This window comes from Macaca nemestrina, chromosome X (assembly GCF_043159975.1).
Source record: "Macaca nemestrina isolate mMacNem1 chromosome X, mMacNem.hap1, whole genome shotgun sequence".
NCBI classification, from domain to species: domain Eukaryota; kingdom Metazoa; phylum Chordata; class Mammalia; order Primates; family Cercopithecidae; genus Macaca; species Macaca nemestrina.
The window spans coordinates 91,486,937-91,511,769 of NC_092145.1; the positions used below are offsets into that span (position 1 = coordinate 91,486,937).

At 37.1% G+C, this 24,833-nt stretch overlaps 1 protein-coding gene and 1 long non-coding RNA gene across 2 annotated transcripts in view; one reads left to right on the forward strand and one right to left on the reverse strand.

Annotated features, from left to right (window-relative positions):
* Positions 1-273: 273 nt before the first annotated feature.
* The window catches only part of LOC139360882 (uncharacterized), a 77,125-nt gene continuing 52,565 nt past the window's right edge, over positions 274-24,833 (reverse strand). The window contains exons 2-3 of the long non-coding RNA XR_011618425.1: positions 2,753-2,847; positions 274-612 (exon numbers count right to left, since the gene is read on the reverse strand). This is a non-coding gene — a long non-coding RNA (uncharacterized lncRNA). The remainder of the gene's footprint in view (positions 613-2,752; positions 2,848-24,833) is intronic.
* Positions 1,103-7,748, forward strand: LOC105476717 (spindlin family member 4). Its single transcript, XM_011732910.3, has one exon. The coding sequence runs from the start codon at positions 1,665-1,667 to the stop codon at positions 2,412-2,414; it is 750 nt and encodes a 249-aa protein (XP_011731212.1). The 5' UTR covers positions 1,103-1,664; the 3' UTR covers positions 2,415-7,748.

A 24,833-nucleotide genomic window follows, 5' to 3' on the forward strand; every position in this document is an offset into this window, starting at 1 on the left:
ATTTAATCCTCACAGCAGCTCTGTGACTTAAGGTAAGTGAAATTATGGACACTTTCTTCTCTTTCAGGTTTTCGATATAAGCATGCAGCACTTTTATATACAGAAAAACAGCAAATATATACACAAAAAATCCTTTCTTTCTCTCTCTACAAAATTAAGGCCACAATATTGTTTCAATATATTCCTTTTTCAAACAATGCACTCATCTCATGTGCAGCTCTCCATGTCATTAAATATTCTCTTAAAAAATGGTTTAGACAATAAATCCATTTATGAAGGTAAAATGCTTTTATTCTTATGTTATAGAGCATGTAGGATAATGTACTATCAAAAGGAATATTACAAATATTTAATATTACCATTAAAAATCATGTTTTGAGAGTATTTAACAACCTTGGAAAATGTTCGTGACATACATGAAAAACACAAGTTATAAAAGTATGAAATATGCTCCCAATTTTATAAAATATAAGCACAGGTTTATTAACAAGAGAGAAAACAGTATTGTTAACATTTTGGTGCAGTCTGGATGGTAAAATTAATGGTAGTTTCGTCTTTTATTTCACTGAACTTTATGAGATCTCCACAGTGTCAGTACATGACCTTTACATTCTGCCAAAAAAATTTTAAAAAATAATCACCAGAAATGATCAGGTAGAAAATATAAAAGAGATTTTGGATTAAGATGGTGGACTGTGAATTATACACAGAGTTTTTATTCTCATCTTAAATGTCTTAAACTGAAAGAAAATAATTTGTACGCACAAACTCTTTCTGGGTGTGCGTGTGTTTTACTTTTTTTTTTTTTAAGTGAGGAATTCCTGGAAGACAGAAAGCAGATGGAGCCACTGTGTAGGAGGCTGGCGGGCAGCAGACGGCCAGAAAGGAGGAGGAGGGGAGTCGGCCTGTCTGGCTGGCGTTTGAGGGAAACGGTCGAGGGGCGGAGGAGGAAATGAAAGAGAGGGCGCGTGTGTCAGTACAAACTGAACACGGGCACGCGCGCTGACCAGCCTGGCAGCCGCCCGCGGAGCGGAAGGCGGGATGTCTGGGGGCGGGGCCAAGGCTCAGGCGGGCTCACAGGGGGCGGGTTCCCTGGGCAGCAAAGACCCAGTCGCCAGAGTGAAGCCAAGCCAACTAGCGCTGCGAAGCCCGGGCCGCGCGGACTCCCCAGAGACGTGCCGCTGCCTGCGCCTTTGCCGCTGCAGCCATCCCTCTTACCCCGTGCCTTTCTTCCCCGTCGTTTTCTCTGTCGCCGTGCCGCAGCCGCACCAGCATCGACAACAGCTAAGTGGCCGATTCGGGGACTTGGGGTCGGGGTTGGGGCGGGCGCAAGGCACGAACTGCACTCGCGAGCCCGCCATCTCTAGCGTCGGCCGCCACTGCTGCAGTAACCCTTCTAGGGCGAGAGAGGAAAGCACTGTGGAAAGGCACACGCTGTCCCAGTGCTCACGGTTAGAGTTCGAGCATTTCTGCCAAAACCTTGGTGAGAGCCTTGCACTTGGAGAAGGGAGCACAGACCAGGTCTTTGAGATCGCAAAAAATAAAAATAAAAATAATAATAAATATATATATATATATATATATCATATTGCATAGTGTTAACTTTTTGTCAGTTTAATCGACCAGGGCAGCAGCTTTCCCCAAGCCCTCTTAATCCTTGAGCTATGTCTCCTCCGACTGTGCCTCCGATGGGGGTAGATGGCGTGTCCGCATACCTGATGAAGAAAAGGCACACCCACAGGAAGCAACGGCGCAAGCCCACTTTCCTCACTCGTAGAAACATCGTGGGCTGCCGCATTCAACACGGCTGGAAGGAAGGCAACGAGCCCGTGGAGCAGTGGAAGGGTACTGTGCTCGAGCAGGTTTCCGTGAAGCCCACACTTTACATCATTAAATATGATGGCAAAGATAGTGTGTATGGACTAGAACTGCACCGCGATAAGAGAGTTTTAGCGCTAGAGATCCTTCCTGAGAGAGTGCCAACTCCTCGTATCGATTCACGACTGGCAGATTCCCTGATTGGCAAGGCAGTGGGGCATGTGTTTGAAGGTGAGCATGGTACCAAGGATGAATGGAAGGGTATGGTCCTGGCGCGAGCTCCTGTGATGGATACTTGGTTTTACATCACCTACGAGAAAGATCCTGTTCTCTATATGTACACGCTGCTTGATGACTACAAAGATGGTGACTTACGCATTATTCCAGATTCCAACTACTATTTCCCTACAGCAGAACGGGAGCCTGGAGAGGTGGTCGACAGTCTCGTGGGCAAGCAGGTGGAGCATGCCAAAGATGACGGGTCCAAGAGAACTGGCATTTTTATACATCAAGTGGTGGCGAAGCCATCTGTCTACTTCATTAAGTTTGATGATGATATTCACATTTATGTCTATGGTTTGGTGAAAACTCCTTAAATTCTTTGTGCTCTTTACAGAAGTTGTGGAACTGTTAGATGTAAATTATTTTGTGTTCTCGTAGTTGTGAACGCAGAGAACAGTTTAGGTGTCAGAAATTCGGGAAAGTGGATACATTTTATTGTGCCTCCAAATCTTACCTTGACTAGTTTCACAATTTTGCCTCAAGTGTACTTTGCTACTTTTGATATTGCGTTGTTCTGTAACTTAACAGTTAAATTGGGTGCTAATAGAAAATTAAAAAGTGTTTGCAACCATTGGAACAATGCAAAAATAGATTAGGAAAAATTAATGGTGTAAACCCACACCCCGTCGTCCTTACCCCTTCCTTTCCTTACCTTGTTTCTTCTCAGAAAACAAGTGTTGAGGATGCGAAGTACATCCTTCCACCTATTTTCCCTATCTTCATACAGAAAGTATGTTCTAATAGTTTCTGTAAAAATGGCAAGCCACATGCTTTTCTCACTTGACATGTAGATGATACCTCCTTATCAGTAGCTTCGGTCTTTCTTGCTCTCTGGCTCTCTCTGGCCCTCACTCTTACTCTCTTGCACTCTCACTCTCCCCCTCCCTCCCTTCCTCTAACAGCTGAATACACAGTACTTGCTGATGTGCCAAAAAAGCATTCAGTCATTTCATTATTTATCGTCTTTTATTTCCCTTTTTTTTTTTTTTTTCAAAATAACGCTGCTGTAATACATAATACTGGTGCTTTTATGTCTATAGGTTGGAGTCCCAGAAATACTATGTAGGCATATGTTTCAGAAATATTACAAGATTACTATCCAAAATGAAAGCACCCATTTCAGCATCCTCTTCAGCACTCTTTAATGCTTGAAAATATGAAAGGCTAAAAATTGCATTGTATTGCTTGTGACTTTAATTGCCTTTTATCTGAGTTCAAAGAGGTTTGTTGTTGCTGTCCTTATTTCTGTTTGGATTTTTCTCTGATTTGCCTGTTCTTTCCCTTTGTTCATGTATCTATTGATGTTTTTCATTATAAATTTGTAGAAATTCTTACTACATAGTGCATATGAATCATTTGTAGCTCTAATGTGTTATGATTTTTTCATCTTGACTTTATTGATCATGTATTTTCCTTTAAAATTTTTAAACATTTTAGGTAGACCACTATCTCTTTTATAGATTTTGGTTTTCTTTTTTTACCACATGGATCCCCCCACCCAAAGTCATACAAATATTCATCTACATTTTCTTCTAATAACTTTATTATTTTTAATGTTTAAATGTTTGATCCATCTGAAATTTATTTTTGTATATGGTGTAAGATGGGGATCCAGCTATAACATTTTCTCACATTGGATACCTGATTGTGACATTTATTTAAAATATTACCCATTTTCAAATTTCTGAGCCAATATCATGATTTAATTATAGTGGCTTCATCGTAAGTTTTAGAATCCGATAAAGCAAGTCCCATGTCATTAGTTGTTTTCTTTATACAATCTGTCCTAGACATTCATTCTTTCATGTGAAAAAATGAAATGCAGAATTTTAATAAAACTCTAATTATGATGGCTGACATCACAATTATAATTATATTAAAATCCTGCATTTTTGTTTAGAGGGCTCTTTAATAATATTAAATCTTAGCACTCAAGAGTCTTCATACATCATCGAAATATTTTGGTCTTGTTATTGGAATATTCTTCACGTAAGTATATCATAGCTAATTGAATTTATTTCTAAGTATTTTTACAGTTTTATTTCATATTTTGACATTGTGAATTGGTTTTTTTCTTCTCATTTGTAATTTTCTATTTTTGACAATATAGACAACCTATAGATTTTTGTATTTTTATCTTCTGTCTAATAAGCTTATTTAATCATTGAAATTACAGTAGATTTTTAAGAATATAATATTTTGGGTTTCCTAGATATGAAATTATTTCACCTGAAAATATAGATCATTTTATTTCCTCTTAATGTTTATACTGATTACTGTTACATTAGCTGGATTTTTCAAAACAATGTTGAATAGTGATGACGACAGACATGACTGTCTTGTTCTTAATTTTCATGGAAGTAAGAATGCAAAATATTAATAGGGTATAGTATTCCCTATTAGTATGACATTTACTTTTGGTTATTAGTAGATAGTCTTTAACATGTTTAAGAGTTTCTGCTATTCCTGTTTTATAGTGTTATTGCTAGAAGTGGTTCCCGAATTTTATAAAATGTCTTTTCAGCATCTATTGATAAAATTGTATGATTTTTTTTCTCTTTAATTTGTTGATGTGATGAATTAGAATGGTAGGTATTTGATGTGGAACTAAACTTGTATTTCTGGAACAAATCCTTCTTGGTCATGGTGAAATAATGATTTGCTACATTACTGGATTTTATTTACCAGTACTTAATTTAGAATTATTACATTTTCATTCCAAAGTAAAGTTGTATTTTGTCCTTCTGATGCTATCTTTATCAAGTTTTGTTATTGAAGTTGTGCTAGCTTTAAAAAATATGATTATGTGAGTTTTCAATTTTTTTTCCTGTGGTCTGGAATAATTTAAATAGCATTAGAATTATTTGTTCGTTAAAAGTTAGCTAGGACAAAGTGTAAAACAATCTAATCCTGATGACACTTTTGATGGTAGATTTTTAAATCAGCTTTGTGATTTCTTTGATAGTTATTGGTTTATTCAGGTTTTTTATTAAAAAGGTATACACATTCTCTGTGACATACGAAGTTAAAAGTTGTCTCTATTATTGCTGATTGTACTGGTTGTTGCTTGTTGACTGTACTATTCAGATGCTTTATGATTTTGCATATTTTATGTCACCTAGTTCTAATTCTGAAAACATTGTAATAAAATAATCAGCTATAATGGTATTTTCAATTATCTTTGTATTTTATTTATCAAAATTAAATCAAAGTATAGGAAAGTATGAAAGATATGACAAACATTTGCTCACCTCCACCCAAAATTAATAAGTGTCAACATTTTGGCCTATTTAATATAGATAGAGATGTACATTTTATTAAAGTCAGAAAATTACAGATAATAAATCTCTTTCCCAGTACCATCCCACTTCCATTCTTTGAATAGGCAGACACTGTAATTAATTTGGTGTGATGCTTGCCCATGTTTTATGTTTTTACTGCAAATATCATCATAACTGATAATAGTATTGTTTTTTAAAAAATTTCCCCATAAATGAACTTTAAACCATGTGGAGTTTATTTTGTGTTTTGTTGTAAGGATCTATGTTTCCGCAATTGGAAAACAGATTGCAACAACACAACTATTAGGACTGACCTTAGAATGCTAGTTACTGTTTCAGGCACTTTACCACTCCTGATACTCAGAGAGGCGTGGCCCTAACTGAGGCCCTGAGGTTTCAATTAAAATGACAAAAATCTCAGTTCTCACAGAGCTTGTTTTCTTCTTAATGGGAGGCATATACCCGCTACCCACCCCTGACATTTGGGCCAGACATAGGCCTTATGTTGTCTTATGATGATTTTGGTGTTCCCCCACATTCTGACACTCAGAGGGAGGCTAACTCTATTCCTGCCATTGTTTCAAGTGTTTGGGACATAGCAGATCGAACAAAAATCTTCCTTTCTTAGACAATGATAACAATAACATAGATAAATATTATTGCTTCCTAGTTCCTGTTCTCCCACAAGACTCTAAGTCCTGAACCGTGCATTATATTGTTCCCATTGATGATGGTTGGGACTGGAGATAGAACAGTGAACTATCTAGACAAAATCACTACTGCCTTAGAGCATACATCCTAAAGGAGAAAGGAAGACAGCCATCACCATTCTTACATCCCTGGCCCTTAGGCTTTATATTGTCTCATAATAATTTGGGGATATCCCACAGTGTGCCACTCAGAGCAAGATTTGACCCTAGTTCTGACTCTTACAGATTGAGGATATGAAAGTGAGCTAGATGAAGTCAAAATGAACATTCAAGCCTGCATAGCTTCAGAATTCCACTGTATATTCTGAAGTGATATGGCAAAATGTCAGAGAATAGAGCAAAGAATTCTGTCCAGAAGATTACAGGAGTAATTCAAACAAATTTTATGTTAATAATTTTAGACATGAATATTAAAGTGCATTGTGAGTGGGAATTAACTTTGTAGCTGATTACTTTTGTAAGGAAACTGACTACCTAGTAATCAAACGCCTCCCGGATTGTGAGCTATCTGCAAAAATCAGAGTTAATGTATGGGAATGGACAAGATTTTAAGAGTCAGTTTTTAAAAAACACAAGAATAAGGGCTAAATAAGTAAGTATAGGTGTAAAATGATATACTTTTTCTCTATTTTAGTCTGTATCTAAATAGACTCAAACAAGTGAATGAAGTGTGAAATGTCTACATTGTCTATCGTTTGGACAAAATATTTTCTTTAAAGATAGAAAAAAGTTTGCCATCTGTAAATTGGCTATTTCACTGAACTAATTAATTCTAAGTATGGATTTTTTTTTTTAAACAGTGTCCTGCTCTGTCACTCAGGTTGAAGTGCAGTGGGCAATCATGGCTCACGGCAGCCTCGACCTCCCAAGATCAAGCAATCCTCCCACCTCAGCCTCCTGAGTAGCTGGGAGTACAGGCACAAGCTACCATGCCCAGCTAATTTTTGATATTTTATGAAGATGAGGTTTCACCATGTTGCCCAGGCTGGTCTCAAACTGGAGCTCAAGGCGATCCACCTGCCTCAGCCTCCCAAAGTGTTGGTATTATAGGTGTAAGCAACTGTGCTTAGCCCTGGGTTTACTTTTAACTGTATGAACTATATTCAGGACTTCTGAAAATGTAAAGCATCCATGCTTTCTCTCCTTCACAGATTTTCCACATGCATCCTTCATTCTCTTGTTGAGTGTTCATACCACAAAAGATTTAGGTTCATTTTTAAAGACATCTAGATAACTGCCAAAGGAAGTGATGTTAGCACTTCTCATAAATCAGGGTTTCTGCTCTGGTTACTTTGATTAGTACTTGTTTATTTAATCATTCATTTATTTATGAAATAATAACCCAGGATCCTCTGACAAAATGTGCAAGATGTTTTCCTGGGTGTCATGCTGGGAAACCAAGATAAATAAAACATGGTCTTTTATATGTTCTTTTGTGGCCTTCAAATCAATAGCAGAGACAAAAATTGCCTTTAAAGCAATAGCAGAGGCAAAAGATGGATATAAAACCCTGTATAACAAGGTAAAAAGAATGTGATAAATGTTATTTAAAGGGTTAGAAGGGTACATATGTTCTGTTAATTCAGGTGACAGAGAACTCATTAATCTTCATTATGTTACACGAGCAAGAGGGTTTCTAAGTTGATGATTTCATAGTACCAACATAGCAAATTATATCTATATATATATAGATATTTATATCTATATCTATATCTATATATATATATATATATAGAGAGAGAGGTATAATTACATAGAGCAAAAGACACAGTATCTTGAATATATAACACACTGACTTTTCAGTTTTTCTTCTGTCATTTATTTACAGCATCATTCCATTGTAATTAGAAAAGACACTTTATATTATTTTAATCTTTCAAAATGTATTGAGAATTGTTTTGTAGCCTAAAATGTGTTCTGTCTTAGAGAATGTTCTATGTGCACTTGAGAAGATTATGTATTCTCCTGTTGTGGGGTGAGGTGTTATAACTCTGTCAAGTCTAGTTTGTTTGTAGTGTTGTTCAAATCCTCTATTTTCTACTGACCTTATTCCTACATTCTCTATCCATTTTTGAATGTTTTCAACTGAAGTCTCCAACTATTATTGTGTGACTGTCTATTGCTCCCTTCAATTCTGTGAAACTGTGCATATATCTCGGGTATCTGTTGTTAGTATATTTATTTTTATAATTTTGATATCTCCTTGATGAATTATCCATTTACTAATAAGCATTGACATTTCTTGTGGTTTTTTTTTAATTTAATGCCTACTTTGTTTGATATTGTTACAGTGGCTGTAGATTTGCAAGGAAAATCTTTTTCCTTTTTTTTTGCTTCAACCTATTTGTGTCTTTTATATCTAAAGTGAATCCCTTGTAGATAGTACATAGTTGGATCACATTTTTAAAAATTCATTCTTCCAAGCAATATCTTTTGATTGGAGAGTTAGTTCCATTTATATTTAAAGTAATGAAGGATAAGGAAAGATTTACCTCTGCCATTTTTCTGTTTAAGTATGTCTTAGAAATTTTTTGTCCCTCTTTCCCTCCCTTAATGCTTTCTTTTATGTTGATAGTGGATTTTTTGTTATTAACTGATTTTCTTCTTATATTTTTGTATATAGATTTTGTAGACATTTTCTTTTTGTTTAATATGGGGATTATATGTGACATCCTAAATTTATAACAATTTAGTTGATTTGATGCACACATAACTTCAATAACATACAAAATCTCTGCTCCTATACAGCTCTATTCTCCACCCTTTATGTTGTCACAAATTATAACTTATACAATGTGTGTCCGATAATAGAGACTCATAATTATTCTTCATAAATTTGTCATCTTAATAGTGTAGGAAGTAAAAAAGCTCTTCCCAGATTTTTGCCTTAGCAATCTACTGTTCGTTTTTATTATAGCCTTTTGCTTCAGACATGTGAGGATTGTATGACTTTCAGTGTTTTTAAGCAATGCTTGTTCTTTTTCTGACCTGAGTTTTACTTAGGTAAAACAAAGATGAAAGCCTTGTGTCAGTCATCCACGTAGTGGACAAGTTAGAGCAACCATATGAACAACCATATGAAACAATTCTACTCTTCTTACTTTGGAACCAGGGAAAGGGTGCCACACTGGGAATGCAGGCTGTCCTTGCTTCTGAACCAAAGCTACTATTGTGCCAGGAAGAGGGTGGAAAAAGAGTAAGTAAAATCATCAATTACTTCCTACTGTTTTGAAGATTTTTTTTTCTCTCTTTAGAGTTCATTTGGTTATTGTAAATTTTGACTGATTTTCTGAATTCTGAAAAAACTGGTTCCAAAAGTATCCACTTGTTCTATGTTTCTATGAGGGATGATAGCCTAGAGCTGCCTCCTCTTTCATATTGTTGATGTCACATTCCTTGTCAGATACATGTATATGCATATGTACATACATACATACAAATTTTATATATAGAGAGAAAGAGAGAGTAAATGTTTCCTCCTTGTCTGTGTGTTGCCTGTTTATTTTTGTAATCAGGTAATTCAATGAGCAAATGTTTTAAATTTGATGAAGTCCAGTGTGGTTTTTTTTTTGGCATTTTAAGATTTGTTTCACAATCCAAAGGTGCAAAGATAACCTTCTATTTGTGTTATAGGAACGTTATGGCTTTAACTTTCATGTATATGTTTTGATTCACTTTCAGTTAATTTTTGTTTATGGTGTGAGGTATGTGTCCAGATAAATAGGTAGATCAGTCAAAGGATATATGGATAACAACATAGTTTGTTTTTCAATAGAGATATTTAGTTATTCCAGGACCATTTGGAAAATCTTTCATTTAATCACTGAATTTTATTAGTGCTTTTTACAAAAATTAATTAACCATATATGTGTTTTTATTTCTGTACTCTTTTGTGTTTTAATGCTCTATCTTTCTATACTTATGATAATGGCATTCTGTCTTGACTAATGTAGCTTCATACTATATTTTAGAATCTGATAATGTAAGTACTTTAACATTGTTCTTATTCACCTTTTCCTAGTTTTTGCACTAATATCCTTTGTTGTTTTTGATTCAAGACCTGAGTCAGTACTATATTGCATTTATTCTTCATGTCGCCTTGGTCTCCTCCAATTAGTGACAGCTTTTTAAGCTTTAAAGTATTTTATGACCTTGACACTATTAAGGAATATTCGTTAGTTGTTTTTTATAATGTCTCTTGATTTCAAGTCGTTTGATGGTTTTCTCATGACTAAAGGGGAGTTACAGATTTTTTATAAGAGTACCACAGAAGTGATGTGTCTTTCTCATTGCATAATATCAGGGGTTGCACGATGTCAGCATAACTTATTGGTGATATTAATGTTGATCACTTTTGTTGAGGTGGTTTCTCCACTTTAAAGTTTGGTAGGTTTTTTTTCTCCCTTTTCATAGTCTATTATTTGAAATTCAGTGACTAACTTTGGCTGACACTCAATGAGACTAGAATTAAGTTCCACTTCTTGTGAGGAGTATTAAATAATTTTTAAAACTTCTAGCAATTAGTAAATATTTTGGAGGCAATGTTTTGAGGCTCTGCAAATTTCTTAAATTAACCAGTGACTAAATTTAAATTTTGAACTATTGTGGAATTGTCTATTTCTCCCTTCAATTTAATCATTTTTTGTTTTATGTATTATATTTGGGGGCTTTAAAGTTAAGTGTGATATATTTTCATAATTGCTACATTTTCCTGATTGACCGTTTTATCATTATACAATGCCCTTCATTATCTCTACTAACAATTTTTGTCTTAAGTCTATTTTGTCTGTTATAAATATCAGACAAAATAAAACAGCTCTCTTTTGAGTACTGTGTGTCTAGTATCATTTCGCATCCCGTTACTTCCAACCTATTTATATATTTTAATCTAAATTGTGTTTTCTGTAGATCACATAGAGTTGTATCTTTTTAAAAATTCCATTCTACCAATATTGCCTTCTAATTAGGGCGCTTAATCCAGGTACAATTAATTTTGGTAATTTACAGATTGGTATTTACTGCTATTTTGCTTTGGATTTCTGTGTCTTATTTTTCATTTTGTCTATTCTTCCATCACTACTTTTTTTTGTATTAAATAGATGTTTTCTAGTATACCTCGCCCAGGCTGGAGTATAGTGGCATGATCTTGGCTCACTGCTACCTCTGCCTCCTCGGCTCAAGCGATTCTCCTGCCTCAGCCTTCTGAGTAGCTGGGATTGCAGTGCCACCATGCATAGCTAATTTTTGTATTTTTTTTTAGTAGAGATAGGGTTTTGCCATGTTGGCCTGGCTGGTCTCGAACTCCTGGCCTTAAGTGATCCATCTACCTCGGCCTCCCAAAGTGTTGGGATTACAGGCATTAGCCACCATGCCTGGCCCCTAGTATAACTTTTTAAAGCCTTTGTCATTTTATTTATTATTCATTCTGAGTTATTTTCTTCTGGGTCACTCTGGTGAGTACAATTAAATTATTACAGTCTAGTTCAGTTTCATTTCTATTTAATTTCAATAGTATACAAAATTATTGATTCCATTTATTTCTATTCTCTTCCCCATCCTCTATGATTTTATCATACCAATATTTTATTTATGCATTATTTTCTCATCAATGCAGATTTATAATTATTATTTTATGCATTTGTATTTTAAATCAGGTAGGATGAAACACAGAGGTACAAACAAAAAACATACTTCTTTCATCTTTTATATTTCCTCATGCAGTTACCTTTACCAGCCTTCTTTATTTTTTCATGGTCTTCAAATTACAGTTAGTGTTGTTTCATTGCAGCCTAAAAGTCTCCTTTTAGTATTTCTTGTCAAGCATATCTAGTAAAAAATTTTTATCAGTTCTTGTTTATCTGGACATGTTTTTATTTCTCTTTCATTTGTAAGTTTTGCTGGATATAAAACATTGCTTCACATGTTTTTTCTTTCAGCATTTTAAATATGGTAGGTATCCCATTATCATAAATAGTATTGGGTGAGAAATCAGTTGTTAATCTTACTAAGGATCTTTTGTATACGATCAGTCATTTTTCTCTTTCTGCATTCAAGATTCTCTCTTTATGTTTGTCTTTTGACAGTTTAATTATGATGTCTTGGTGTGCTTCTCTTTGAGTTTATCTTACTTGCAATTCATTGAGATTCTTGGATGTATATATTAGTGTTCATCAATTTTTGGAAGTTTTCAGCCATTATTTTTTCAAATATTCTTACTGCCTCTTTCACTCTCTACTTTTTCTCAGACTTCCATAATGCGTATTTCGGTATGCTTGATGATGTTCACGGGTCTCTGGAGTTTTGTAAATTTTTTTCACTCTGTTATCTTTCTGTTCCTTAGACTGGGTAATCACAATTGACCTACCTTTCAGTTCATGAATTCTTTTTTCTGCCTGCTTATATCTGCTGTTGAACTTCTTTGGTTTATTTTTAATTTCAGTTCTTATATTTTTCAACTTCAGAATTTCTATTTGGTTTCTTTTTGTATCTTTTTACTGATATACTACTTGATGAGATGTTATTCTCATACATTTCTTTAATTCTTTTTTTTTTATACTTTAAGTTCTAGGGTACATGTGCACAATGTGCAGGTCTGTAACATAGGTATACATGTGCCATGTTGGTATGCTGCACCCATTAATTCATCATTTACATTAGGTATATCTCCTAATGCTATCCCTCTGTCCTTCCCTCACCCCATGACAGGCCCCGGTGTGTGATGTTCCGCTTCCTATGTCCAAGTGTTCTCATTGTTCAATTCCCACCTATGAGTGAGAACATGCAGTGTTTGGATTTTTGTCTTTGCGATAGCTTGCTGAGAATAATGGTTTCCAGCTGCATCCATGTCCCTACAAATGAAATGAACTCATCCTTTTTTATGGCTGCATAGTATTCCATGGTGTATATGTGCCACATTTTCTTAATCCAGTCTGTCACTGATGGCCATTTGGGTTGATCTTTGCTATTGTGAATAGTGCCACAATAAACATACATGTGCATGTGTCTTTACAGCAGCATGATTTATAATCCTCTGGGTATATACCCAGTAATGGGATGGCTGGGTCAAATGGTATTTCTAGTTCTAGATCCTTGAGGAATTGCCACACTGTCTTCCACAATGATTGAACTAGTTTACAGTCCCACCAACAGTGTAAAAGCATTCCTGTTTCTCCACATCCTCTCCAGCACCTGCTGCTTCCTGACTTTTTAATGATCGCCGTTCCAACTGGTGTGAGATGGTATCTCATTGTGGTTTTGATTTGCATTTCTCTGATGGCCAGTGATGATGAGCATTTTTTCATGTGTCTGTTGGCTGCATAAATGTCTTCTTTTGAGAAGTGTATGTTCATATCCCTTACCCACTTTTTGATGGGGTATATTTTTTCTTGTAAATTTGTTTCCGTTCCTTATAGATTCTGGATATAAGCCCTTTGTTAGATGAGTAGGTTGCAAAACTTTTCTCCCATTCTGTAGGTTGCCTGCTGACTCTGATGGTAGTTTCTTTTGCTGTGCAGAAGCTCTTTAGTTTAATTAGATCCTATTTGTCAATTTTGGCTTCTGTTGCCGTTGCTTTTGGTGTTTTAGACATGAAGTCCTTGCCCATGCCTATGCCCTGAATGGTATTACCTAGGTTTTCTTCTAGGGTTCTTATGGTTTTAGGTCTAACATTTAAGTCTGTCATCCATCTTGAATTAATTTTTGTATAAGGTGTAAGGAAGGGATCCAGTTTCAGCTTTCTACATATGGCTAGCCAGTTTTCCCAGCACCATTTATTAAATAGGGAATTCTTTCCCCATTTCTTGTTTTTGTCAGGTTTGTCAGAGATCAGATGGTTGTAGATGTGTGGTATTATTTCTGAGGACTCTGTTCTGTTCCACTGGTCTATATCTCTGTTTTGGGACCAGTACCATGCTGTTTTGGTTACTGTAGCCTTATAGTATAGTTTGAAGTCAGGTAGCATGATGCCTCCAGCTTTGTTCTTTTGGCTTAGGATTGTGTTGGCAATGCGGGCTCTTTTTTGGTTCCATATGAGCTTTAAGGTAGTTTTTTCCAATTTTGTGAAAAAAGTCATTGTTAGCTTGATGGAGATGGCATTGAATCTGTAAATTACCTTGGGCAGTATGGCCATTTTCACGATATTGATTCTTCCTATCCATGAGCATGGAATGTTCTTCCATTTGTTTGTGTCTTCTTTTATTTCGTTGAGCAGTGGTTTGTAGTTCCCCTTGAAGAGGTCCTTCACATCCCTTGTAAGTTGGATTCCTAGGTATGTTATTCTCTTTGAAGCAATCATGAATGGGAATTCACTCATGATTTGGTTCTCTGTTTGTCTGTTACTGGTATATGAGAATGCTTGTGATTTTTGCACATTGATTTTGTATTCTGAGACTTTGCTAAAGTTGCTTAGCAGCTTAAGGAGATTTTGGGCCGAGATGTTGGGATTTTCTAAATATACAATCATGTCATCTACAAATAGGGACAATTTAACTTCCTCTTTGCCTAATCGAATATTTTATTTCTTTCTCCTGCCTGGTTGCCCTGGCCAGAACTTCCAACACTATGTTGAAAAAGAGTGGTGAGAGAGGGCATCCCTATCTTGCGCTAGTTTTCAAAGGGAATGCTTCCAGTTTTTGCCCATTCAGTATGCTATTAGCTGTGAGTTTGTCATAAATAGCTCTTATTATTTTGAGATACATCCCATCAATACCTAATTTATTGAGAGTTTTTATCATGAAGGACTGTTGAAATTTTCAAAGGCCTTTTCTGCATCTATTGAGATAATCATGTGGTTTTTGTCTTTGGTTCATTTTATAAGCTGGATTAGATTTATTGATTTGCATATGTTGAACTAGCCTTGTATCCCAGGGATGAAGCCCACTTGATCATGGTGGATAAGCTTTTTGATGTGCTGCTGGATTCGGTTTGCCACTATTTTTTTTTGAGGATTTTTGCATTGATGTTCATCAGGGATATTGGTCTAAAATCTTCTTTTTTTGTTGTGTTTCTGCCAGGCTTTGGTATCAGCATGATGTTGGCCTCATAAAATGAGTTAGGAAGGATTTCCTCTTTTTCTGTCAATTGGAATAATTTCAGAAGGAATGGTACCAGCTCCTCCTTATACCTCTGGTAGAATTCGGCTGTGAATGCATCTGGTCCTGGACTTCTTTTGGTTGGTAGCCTATTAATTATTGCCTCAATTTCAGAGCCTGTTATTGGTCTATTCAGGGATTCAACTTCTTCCTGGTTCAGTCGTGGGAGGGTGTATGTGTCCAGGAATTTACCCATTTCTTCTAGATTTTATAGTTTATTTGTGTAGAGGTGTTTATAGTATTATCTGATGGTAGTTTGCATTTCTGTCAGATCGGTGGTGATATCCCCTTTATCATTTTATTATGGTGTCTATTTGATTTTTCTCTCTTTTCTTCTTTATTAGTCTTGCTAGTGGTCTGTCAATTTTGTTGATCTTTAAAAAAAAAAACAGCTCCTGGATTCATTGATTTTTTTTTGAAGTGTTTTTTAGTGTCTCTATCTCCTTCAGTTCTCCTCTGATCTTAGTTATTTCTTGCCTTCTGCTAGCTTTTAAATGTGTTTGCACTTGCTTCTCTAGTTCTTTTAATTGTAATGTTATGGTGTAAATTTTAGAACTTTCCTGCTTTCTCTTGTGGGTATTTAGTGCTATAAATTTCCCTCTACATACTGCTTTAAATGTGTCCCAGAGATTCTGGTACATTGTAACTTTGTTTTCATTGGTTTCAAATAACATCTTTATTTCTGCCTTTATTTCGTTATGTACCCAATAGTCATTCAGCAGCAAGTTGTTCAGTTTCCATGTAGTTGAGCATTTTTGGTGAGTTTCTGAATCCTGAGTTCTAGTTTGATTGCACTGTGGTCTGAGAGTTTGTTAAAATTTCTGTTCTTTTACATTTGCTGAGGAGCGCTTTACTTCCAACTATGTGGTCAGTTTTGAAATTAGTGTGATGATGTGCTGAGAAGAATGTATATTCTGTTGATTTGGGGTGGAGAGTTTTGTAGATGTCTGTTAGGTCTGCTTGGTGTATAGCTGAGTTCAATTCCTGGATATCCTTGTTAACTTTCTGTCTCATTGATCTGTCTAATGTTGACAGTGGGGTGTTAAAGTCTCCCATTATTATTGTGTGGGAGTCTAAGTCTCTTTGTAGGTCTCTAAGGAGTTGCTTTTGAATCTGGGTGCTCCTGTATTGGGTACATATATATTTAGGATAGTTAGCTCTTCTTGTTGAATTGATCCCTTTACCATTTTGTAGTGACCTTCTTTGTCTCTTTTGATCTTCGTTGGTTTAAAGTCTGTTTTATCAGAGACTAGGATTGCAACCCCTGCCTTTTTTGTTTTCCATTTGCTTGGTAGATCTTCCTCCATCCCTTTATTTTGAGCCTATGTGTGTCTCTGCCCATGAGGTGGGTTTCCTGAATACAGCACACTGATGGGTCTTGACTCTCTATCCAGTTTGCCGTTAATATTGTTATGTGTGAATTTGATCCTGTCATTATGACGTTAGCCAGTTATTTTGTTCATTAGTTTATGCAGCTTATTCCTAGCATTGATGACCTTTACATTTTGGCATGTTTTTGCAGTGACTGGTACTGGTTGTTCCTTTCCATGTTTAGTGCTTCCTTCAGTAGCTCTTGTAGGGCAGGCCTGGTGGTGACAAAATCTTTCAGCATTTCCTTGTCTGTATAGGATTTTATTTCTCCTTCCCTTATGAAGCTTAGTTTGGCTGGATATGAAATTCTGGGATGCAAATTTTTTCCTTCAAGAATGTTGAATATTGGCCCCCACTCTCTTCTGGCTAGTAGAGTTTTTGCAGAGAGATCACCTGTTAGTCCGTTGGGCTTCCCTTTGTGTGTAACCCGACCTTTCTCTCTGGCTGCCCTTAACATTTTTTCCTTCATTTCAACTTTGGTGAATCTGACAATTATGTGTCTTGGAGTTGTTCTTCTCGAGGAGTATCTTTGTGGCGTTCTCTGTATTTCCTGAATTTGAATGTTGGCCTGCCTTGCTAGGCTGGGGAAGTTCTCCTGGATAATATCCTGAAGAGTGTTTTCCGACTTGGTTCCATTCTCCCCATCACTTTCAGATACACCAATCAGAAGTAGATTCGGTCTTTCACATACTCCCATATTTCTTGGAGACTTTGTTCATTTCTTTTTACACTTTCTTTCTCTAAACTTCTCTTCTTGCTTCATTTCATTCATTCTATCTTTAACCGATACCCTTTCTTCCAGTTGATTGAATCGGCTACTGAAGCTTGTGCATTAATCATGTAGTTCTCGTTCCATGGTTTTCGGCTCCATCAGGTCATTTAAGGACTTCTCTACACTGGTTATTCTAGTTAGCCATTCGTCTATTCTTTTTTCAAGGTTTTTATCTTCTTTGCGATGAGCTCGAACTTCCTCCTTTAGCTCGGAGAAGTTTGATGGTCTGAAGCCTTCTTCTCTCAACTCGCCAAAGTCATTCTCTGTCCAGCTTTATTTCATTGCTGGTGAGGAGCTGCATTGCTTTGGAGTGGGAGAGGCACTCTGAGGTTTAGAATTTTCAGCTTTTCTACTCTGTTTTTTCCCCATCTTTGTGGCTTTATCTACCTTTGGTCTTTGATGATGGTCACATACAGATGAGGTTTTGGTGTGGATGTCTTTTCTGTTTGTTAGTTTTCCTTCTAACAGTCAGGACCCTCAGCTGCAGGTCTGTTGGAGTTTTCTGGAGGTCCACTCCAGACCCTGTTTGCCGGGGTATCAGCAGTGGAGGTTGCAGAACATCTAATATTGCTGAACGGCAAATGTTGCTGCTTGATTGTTCCTCTGGAAGCTTCGTCTCAGAGGGGTACCCAGCCATGTGAGGTGTCAGTATGCCCATACTATAGGGTGCCTCCCAGTTAGGCTACTCGGGGGTCATGGACCCACTTGAGGTGGCCATCTGTCCGTTCTCAGATCTTATACTCCGTGCTGGGAGAACCACTACTGTCTTCAAAGCTGTCAGACAGGGACTTTTAAGTGTGCAGAGGTTTCTGCTGCCTTTTGTTGGGCTATGCCCTGCCCCCAGAGGTGGAGTCTATAGAGGCAGGCAGGCCTCCTTGAGCTGAGGTGGGCTCCTCCCCGTTCAAGCTTCCAGGCAGCTTTGTTTACCTACTCAAGCCTCAGCAATGGCGGGCGACCCTCCCCCAGCCTTGCTGCTGCCTTGCAGGTCGATCTCAGACTGCTGTGCTAGCGTGGGACCCTCCGAGCCAGGCATGGGATATATTCTCCTGGTGTGCCATTTGCTAAGACCATTGGAAAAGCACAGTATTCCACGGGAGTGACCCGATTTTCCAGGTGCCATCCATCACTGCTTTCCTTGGCTAGGAATGGGAATTCCCTTACCCGGGGTAGGTGGTGCCTAGCCCTGCTTTGGCTCACGTTGGGTGGGCTGCACCCACTGTCCTGCCCCCACTGTCTGACAAGCCCCCGTGATATGAACCCGGTACCTCAGTTGGAAATGCAGAAATCACCCATCTTCTGCGTTGCTCACCCTGGGAGCTGTAGATTGGAGCTGTTCCTATTCAGCCATCTTGGAACCGCCCCCCTCTTTAATTCTTTAGATGTGATTTTCTCTAGTTATTTGGACAGATTTATAATAGCTGATTTAAAGTCACCTACTAAATTCAGTATTCATCTAAAGATCTTGCCTATAACAATCACTACTTTGATGTTGTAATGATTGATTTTCTATAAAAGAATTTCCTCTTTATTAATTGAAGTTTTTCTGTTAGGAATAGCTGATCTCTTCTCTCATTCATTCGTTTATTCATCCAATTTTGTGTTTATATCAGTATGGACTTATGGATACTTATTTTATTATTTATGTTGTAATCCATTAGTTGCAGTATTTTAAATATTTTAACTTTTATTTTAGATTCAGGAGTAGTGCAGGTTGTTTACAAGGGGAACTCATAATTTGGAGGTTTCATGTACACATTATTTTGTCACTCAAGTACTAAACATAGCCTCAACACTTTTTTCTTCTGAACCTCTTCCTCATCTTAGTATCCTCCTTCAAGTTGGCTCCAATATTTGTTGTTCCTCTCTTTTTATCCATGTGTTCTCATTATTTAGCTTCAACTTATAAATGAGAACATGGAGTATTTTATATTCTTTTCCTGCGTTGGTTTGCTAAAGATAGTGGCCTCCAGTTCCATCCACTAGAGAAATGTAAATCAAATTTACAATATTATTTTTATTTATTTTATTCCTAGATTATTTTAGGTTTGACCATTGGTAGTTTTTTATTCCTAGATTATTTTAGGTTTGACCATTGGTAATTTCTTGGCTTCTGTAACATTTTTAACTCCTTTCTTTTTTTTTTTTTTGATTGTGCAGCCTTTATTGGACATTTATCTTTCAGCAAAGTGCAGTTATATTTTCCATTAATTTACAGTAACACAGTTTAAGTCTGATACCCTAAATTGTTGACCCAGGTGAGATGTAATGCTAAATACTTGTTTAGGTTAAGATGCCCCCAAATGTCATTATTGTCTGAGTAGTAAGTGCTGAGTAACAGCAGAAATTTAATCCACTAGCTTTAGGATAGGGTTTCTGTTATCTGCATTAGCTTTTCAGTGAAGTGAAAAAAAGATTTTTGCCTTTTGCATCATCCCACTTATTCAAACATCATTCTTTAACAGAGGTTAAAAGATATTTCATGAAGAACTATAGATGTTCTGTGCTTACAGTTTGGGGGTGAATATAAATACAAATGACATGAAGTAAATGTACTTGAAAAAATACATATGGTTTTTAATAGTTGAAAATGTTTCGGCTGGGCGTGGTGGCTCATGCCTGTAATCCCAGAACTTTGGGAGGCTGAGGTGGGTGGATCACCTGAGGTCAGGATTTCGAGACCAGCCAGACCAACATGGCGAGACTCCGTCTGTACTAAAAATACAAAATTAGCCGGGCATGGTGGTGCATGCCTGTAATCCCAGCTACTCAGGAGGCTGAGACAGGAGAATGGCTTGAACCCGGGAGGCAGAGGTTGCTGTCAGCTGAGATCGCACCATTGCATTCCAGTCTAGGCAGCAAGAGTGCAACTCCTTCTCAAAAAAAAAAAAAAAAAAATTTTAATTTTTGTGGAAGTCAAGGTTAGGAAAATATTAATGTGCTAATATGTGTGGCGAAGTAAACTATCACTGTTTGTACAAGTTGGCATTTTAGGACATTAGCACTAAGAAAATAGAGATTTTCATATTAGTAGCCTCTCTCATGCTCCCAAATAGGTTATTGCATCTTTTTTTTTTTTCATACTTTGCATTCTGGGATACATGTGCAGAAAGTGCAGGTTTGTTACACAGGTATATGTGTGCCATGGTGGTTTGCTGCACCCATCAAATCATCTACATTAGGTATTTCTCCTAATGCTATCCGTACCCTAGCCCCACAGCCCCCAACAGGCCCCAGTGTGTGATGATCCTGTGTCCATGTGTTCTCATTGTTTAGCTCCCACTTATGAGTGAGAACATGTGGTGGTTGGTTTTCTGTTCCTGTGTTAGTTTGCTGAGTATGATGGTTTCCAGCTTCATCCATGTCCCTGCAAAGGACATGAACTCATCATTTTTTACGGCTGCATAGTATTCCATGATGTGTATTTGCCACCTTTCCTTTATCCAGTATATCACTGATGGGCATTTGGGTTGGTTCCAAGTCTTTGCTTTTGTGAATCATGCTGCAATAAACATACGTGTGCCTGTGTTTTTATAGTAGAATGACTTATAATCCTTTGGGTATATAAACAGTAATGGCATTGCTGGGTCAAATGGTATTGCTGGTTCTAGATCCTTGAGGAATTGCCACACTGTCTTCCACAATGGTTGAACTAGTTTACACTCCCACCTACAGTGTAAAAGCATACCTACTTCTGCGCATTCTCTCCAGCATCTGTTGCTTCCTGACTTTTTAATGATCGCCATTCTAACTGGCATGAGATGGTATCTCATTGTGGATTTGATTTGCATTTCTCTAATGACCAGTGATGATGAGCTTTTTTAAATATGTTTGTTGGCTGCACAAATGTCTTCTTTTGAGAAGTGACTGTTCATATCCTTTGCCCACTTTTTGATAGGGTTGTTTTTTTCTTGTAAATTTGTTTGAATTCCTTGTAGATTCTGAATATAAGCCATTTGTCAGATGGACAGATTTCAAAACTTTTCTCCCATTCTGTAGGTTGCCTTTTCACTCTGGTGATAGTTTATTTTGCTGTGCAGAAGCTCTTTAGTTTAGTCAGTTCCCATTTGTCAATTTTGGCTTTTGTTGCTGTTGTTTTTGGTGTTTTTGTAATGAAACCTTTGACCATGCCTATGTCCTGAATGGTATTGCCTGGGTTTTCTTCTAGGGTTTTTATGGTTTAAGGTCTTACGTTTAAACCTTTCATCTATCTTTAGTTAATTTTTGTATAAGGTGTAAGGAAGGGGTCCAGTTTTAGTTTTCTGCATATGGCTAGCCAGTTTTCACAACGCCATTTATTAAATAGGGAATCCTTTCCGCATTTCTTGTTTTTGTCAGGTTTGTCAAAGAGCAGATGGTTGTGGATGTGTGGTGTTATTTCTGAGACCTCTGTTCTGTTCTATTGGTCTATATATCTGTTTTGGTACCACTTACTATGCTGTTTTGGTTACTGCAGCCTTGTAGTCTAGTTTGGAGTCAGGTAACGTGATACCTCCAGCTTTGTTCTTTTTGTTTAGGATTGTCTTGGCTGTATGGGCTCCTTTTTGATTCCATATGAAATTTTAAGTAGTTTTTTTTTTTTCTAATTTTGTGAAGAAAGTCAGTGGTAGCTTGATGGGAATAGCATTGAACTATAAATTACTTTGGGTAGTATGGCCATTTTCATGATATTATTTTTTCTTATCCATGAGTATGGAAAGTTTTTCCATTTGATTTTGTTCTCTCTTATTTTCTTGAGCAGTGGTTTGTAGTTCTCCTTGTAAAGATCCTTCAAATCCCTTGAAAGTTGTATTCCTAGGTATTTTCTTTTCTTTGTAGCAATTGTGAATGGGAGTTCACTCATGATTTGGCTGTCTGTCTAATTTTGGTGCATAGGAATGTTTGTAATTTTTGCACATTTTTTGTGTATCCTGAGACTTGGCTGAAGTGTATTTGGGATTCTCTGAATATACAATAATGTCATCTGCAAACAGAGAGAATTTGACTTCCTCATTATCCTTTATTTCTTTCTCTTGCCTGATTGCTCTTGCCAGAACTTCCAATACTATGTTGAATAGGAGTGGTGAGAGAGGCCCTCCTTGTCTTGTGCCGGTTTTCACAGGGAATGCTTCCAGCTTTGGTCATTCAGTATGATATTGGCTATGGGTTTGTCATAAATAGCTCTTATTATTTTGAGATACGTTCCAGCAATCCCTAGTTTATTGAGAGTTTTTAGCATGAAGGGGTGTTGAATTTTATCAAAGTTTTTTTTTTTTAAATTATACTTTAAGTTCTAGGGTACATTTGTACAACGTGCACGTTCGTTACATATGTATACATGTGCCATGTTGTGTGCTGCAACCATTGACTCATCATTTACATTACGTATATTTCCTAATGCTATCCCTCCCCCCTCCTCACAATAGGCCCCAGTGTGTGATGTTCCCCTTCCTGTGTCCAAGTGATCTCATTGTTCAATTCCCACCTATGAGTGAGAACATGCGGTGTTTGGTTTTCTGTTCTTGTGATAGTTTGCTGAGAATAATGGTTTCCAGCTGCATCCATGTCCCTACAAAGGACATGAACTCATCATGGCTGCATAGTATTCCATGGTGTATATGCGCCACATTTTCTTAATCCAGGCTGTCACTGATGGACATTTGGGTTGATTCCAAGTCTTTGCTATTGTGAATAGTGCTGCAATAAACATACGTGTGCATGTGTCTTTATAGCAGCATGACTTATGATCCTTTGGGTATATCCCCAGTAATGGGATGGCTAGGTCAAATAGTATTTCCAGTTCTAGATCCTTGAGGAATCACCACACTGTCTTCCACAATGGTTGAACTAGTTTACAGTCCCACCAACAGTGTAAAAGTGTTCCTGCTTCTCCACATCCTCTCCAGCACCTGTTGTTTCCTGATTTTTTAATGATCGCCATTCTAACTGGTGTGAGATGGTATCTCATTGCGGTTTTGATTTGCATTTCTCTGATGGCCAGTGATGATGAACCTTTTTTCATGTGTCTGTTGGCTGTATGAATGTCTTCTTTTGAGAACTGTCTGTTCATATCCTTTGCCCACTTTTTGATGGGGTTGTTTGTTTTTCTCTTGCAAATTTGATTGAGTTCTTTGTAGGTTCTGGATATTAGCTCTTTGTCAGATGAGTGGATTGCAAAAATTTTCTCCCATTCTGTAGGTTGCCTGTTCACTCTGATGGTAGTTTCCTTTGCTGTGCAGAAGCTCTTTAGTTTAATTAGAACCCATTTGTCAATTTTGGCTTTTGTTGCCATTGCTTTTGGTGTTTTTGACATGAAGTACTTGCCCATGGCTATGCCCTGAATGGTATTACCTAGGTTTTCTTCTAGGGCTTTTATGGTTTTAGGTCCAAGATTTAAGTCTCTAATCCATCTTGAATTCATTTTCATATAAGGAGTTAGGAAAGGATCAAGTTTCAGCTTTCTACTTATGGCTAGCCAGTTTTCCCAGCACCATTTATTAAATAGGGAATCCTTTCCCCATTTCTTGTTTTTGTCAGGTTTGTCAAAGATCAGATGGCTGTAGATGTGTGGTATTATTTCTGAGGGCTCTGTTCTGTTCCATTGGTTTATGTCTCTGTTTTGGTACCAGTACCATGCTGTTTTGGTTACTGTAGCCTTGTAGTAGAGTTTGAAGTCAGGTAGCATGATGCCTCCAGCTTTGTTCTTTTGGCTTAGGATTGTCTTGGCAATGCGGGCTCTTTTTTGGTTCCATATGAACTTTAAAGCAGTTTTTTCCAATTCTGTGAGGAAAGTCATTGGTAGCTTAATGGGGATGGCATTGAATCTATAAATTACCTTGGGCAGTATGGCCATTTTCATGATATTGATTCTTCCTCTCCATGAACATGGTATGTTCTTCCATTTGTTTATGTCCTCTTTTATTTCACTGAGCAGTGGTTTGTAGTTCTCCTTGAAGAGGTCCTTTACATCCCTTGTAACTTGGATTCCTAGGTATTTTATTCTCTTCGAAGCTATTGTGAATGGGAGTTCATTCATGATTTGGCTCTCTGTTTGTCTGTTACTAGTGTCTAAGAATGCTTGTGATTTTTGCACATTGATTTTGTATCCTGAGACTCTGCTGAAGTTGCTTGTCAGCTTAGCGAGATTTTGAGCTGAGACGATGGGTTTTTCTAAATATACAATCATGTCATCTACGAACAGGGACAGTTTCACTTCTTTTCCTAACTGAACACCCTTTATTTCTTTCTCTTGCCTGATTGCCATAGCCAGAGCTTCCAACGCTCTGTTGAATAGGAGTGGTGAGAGAGGGCATCCCTGTCTTGTGCCAGTTTTCAAAGGGAATGCTTCCAATTTTTTCCCATTCAGTATGATATTGGTTGTGGGTTTGTCATAAATATCTCTTATTATTTTGAGATATGTTCCATCGATACCGAATTTATTGAGAGTTTAGCATGAAGGGCTGTTGAATTTTGTCAAAGGCCTTTTCTGCATCTATTGAGATAATCATGTGGTTTTTGTCTTTGGTTCTGTTTA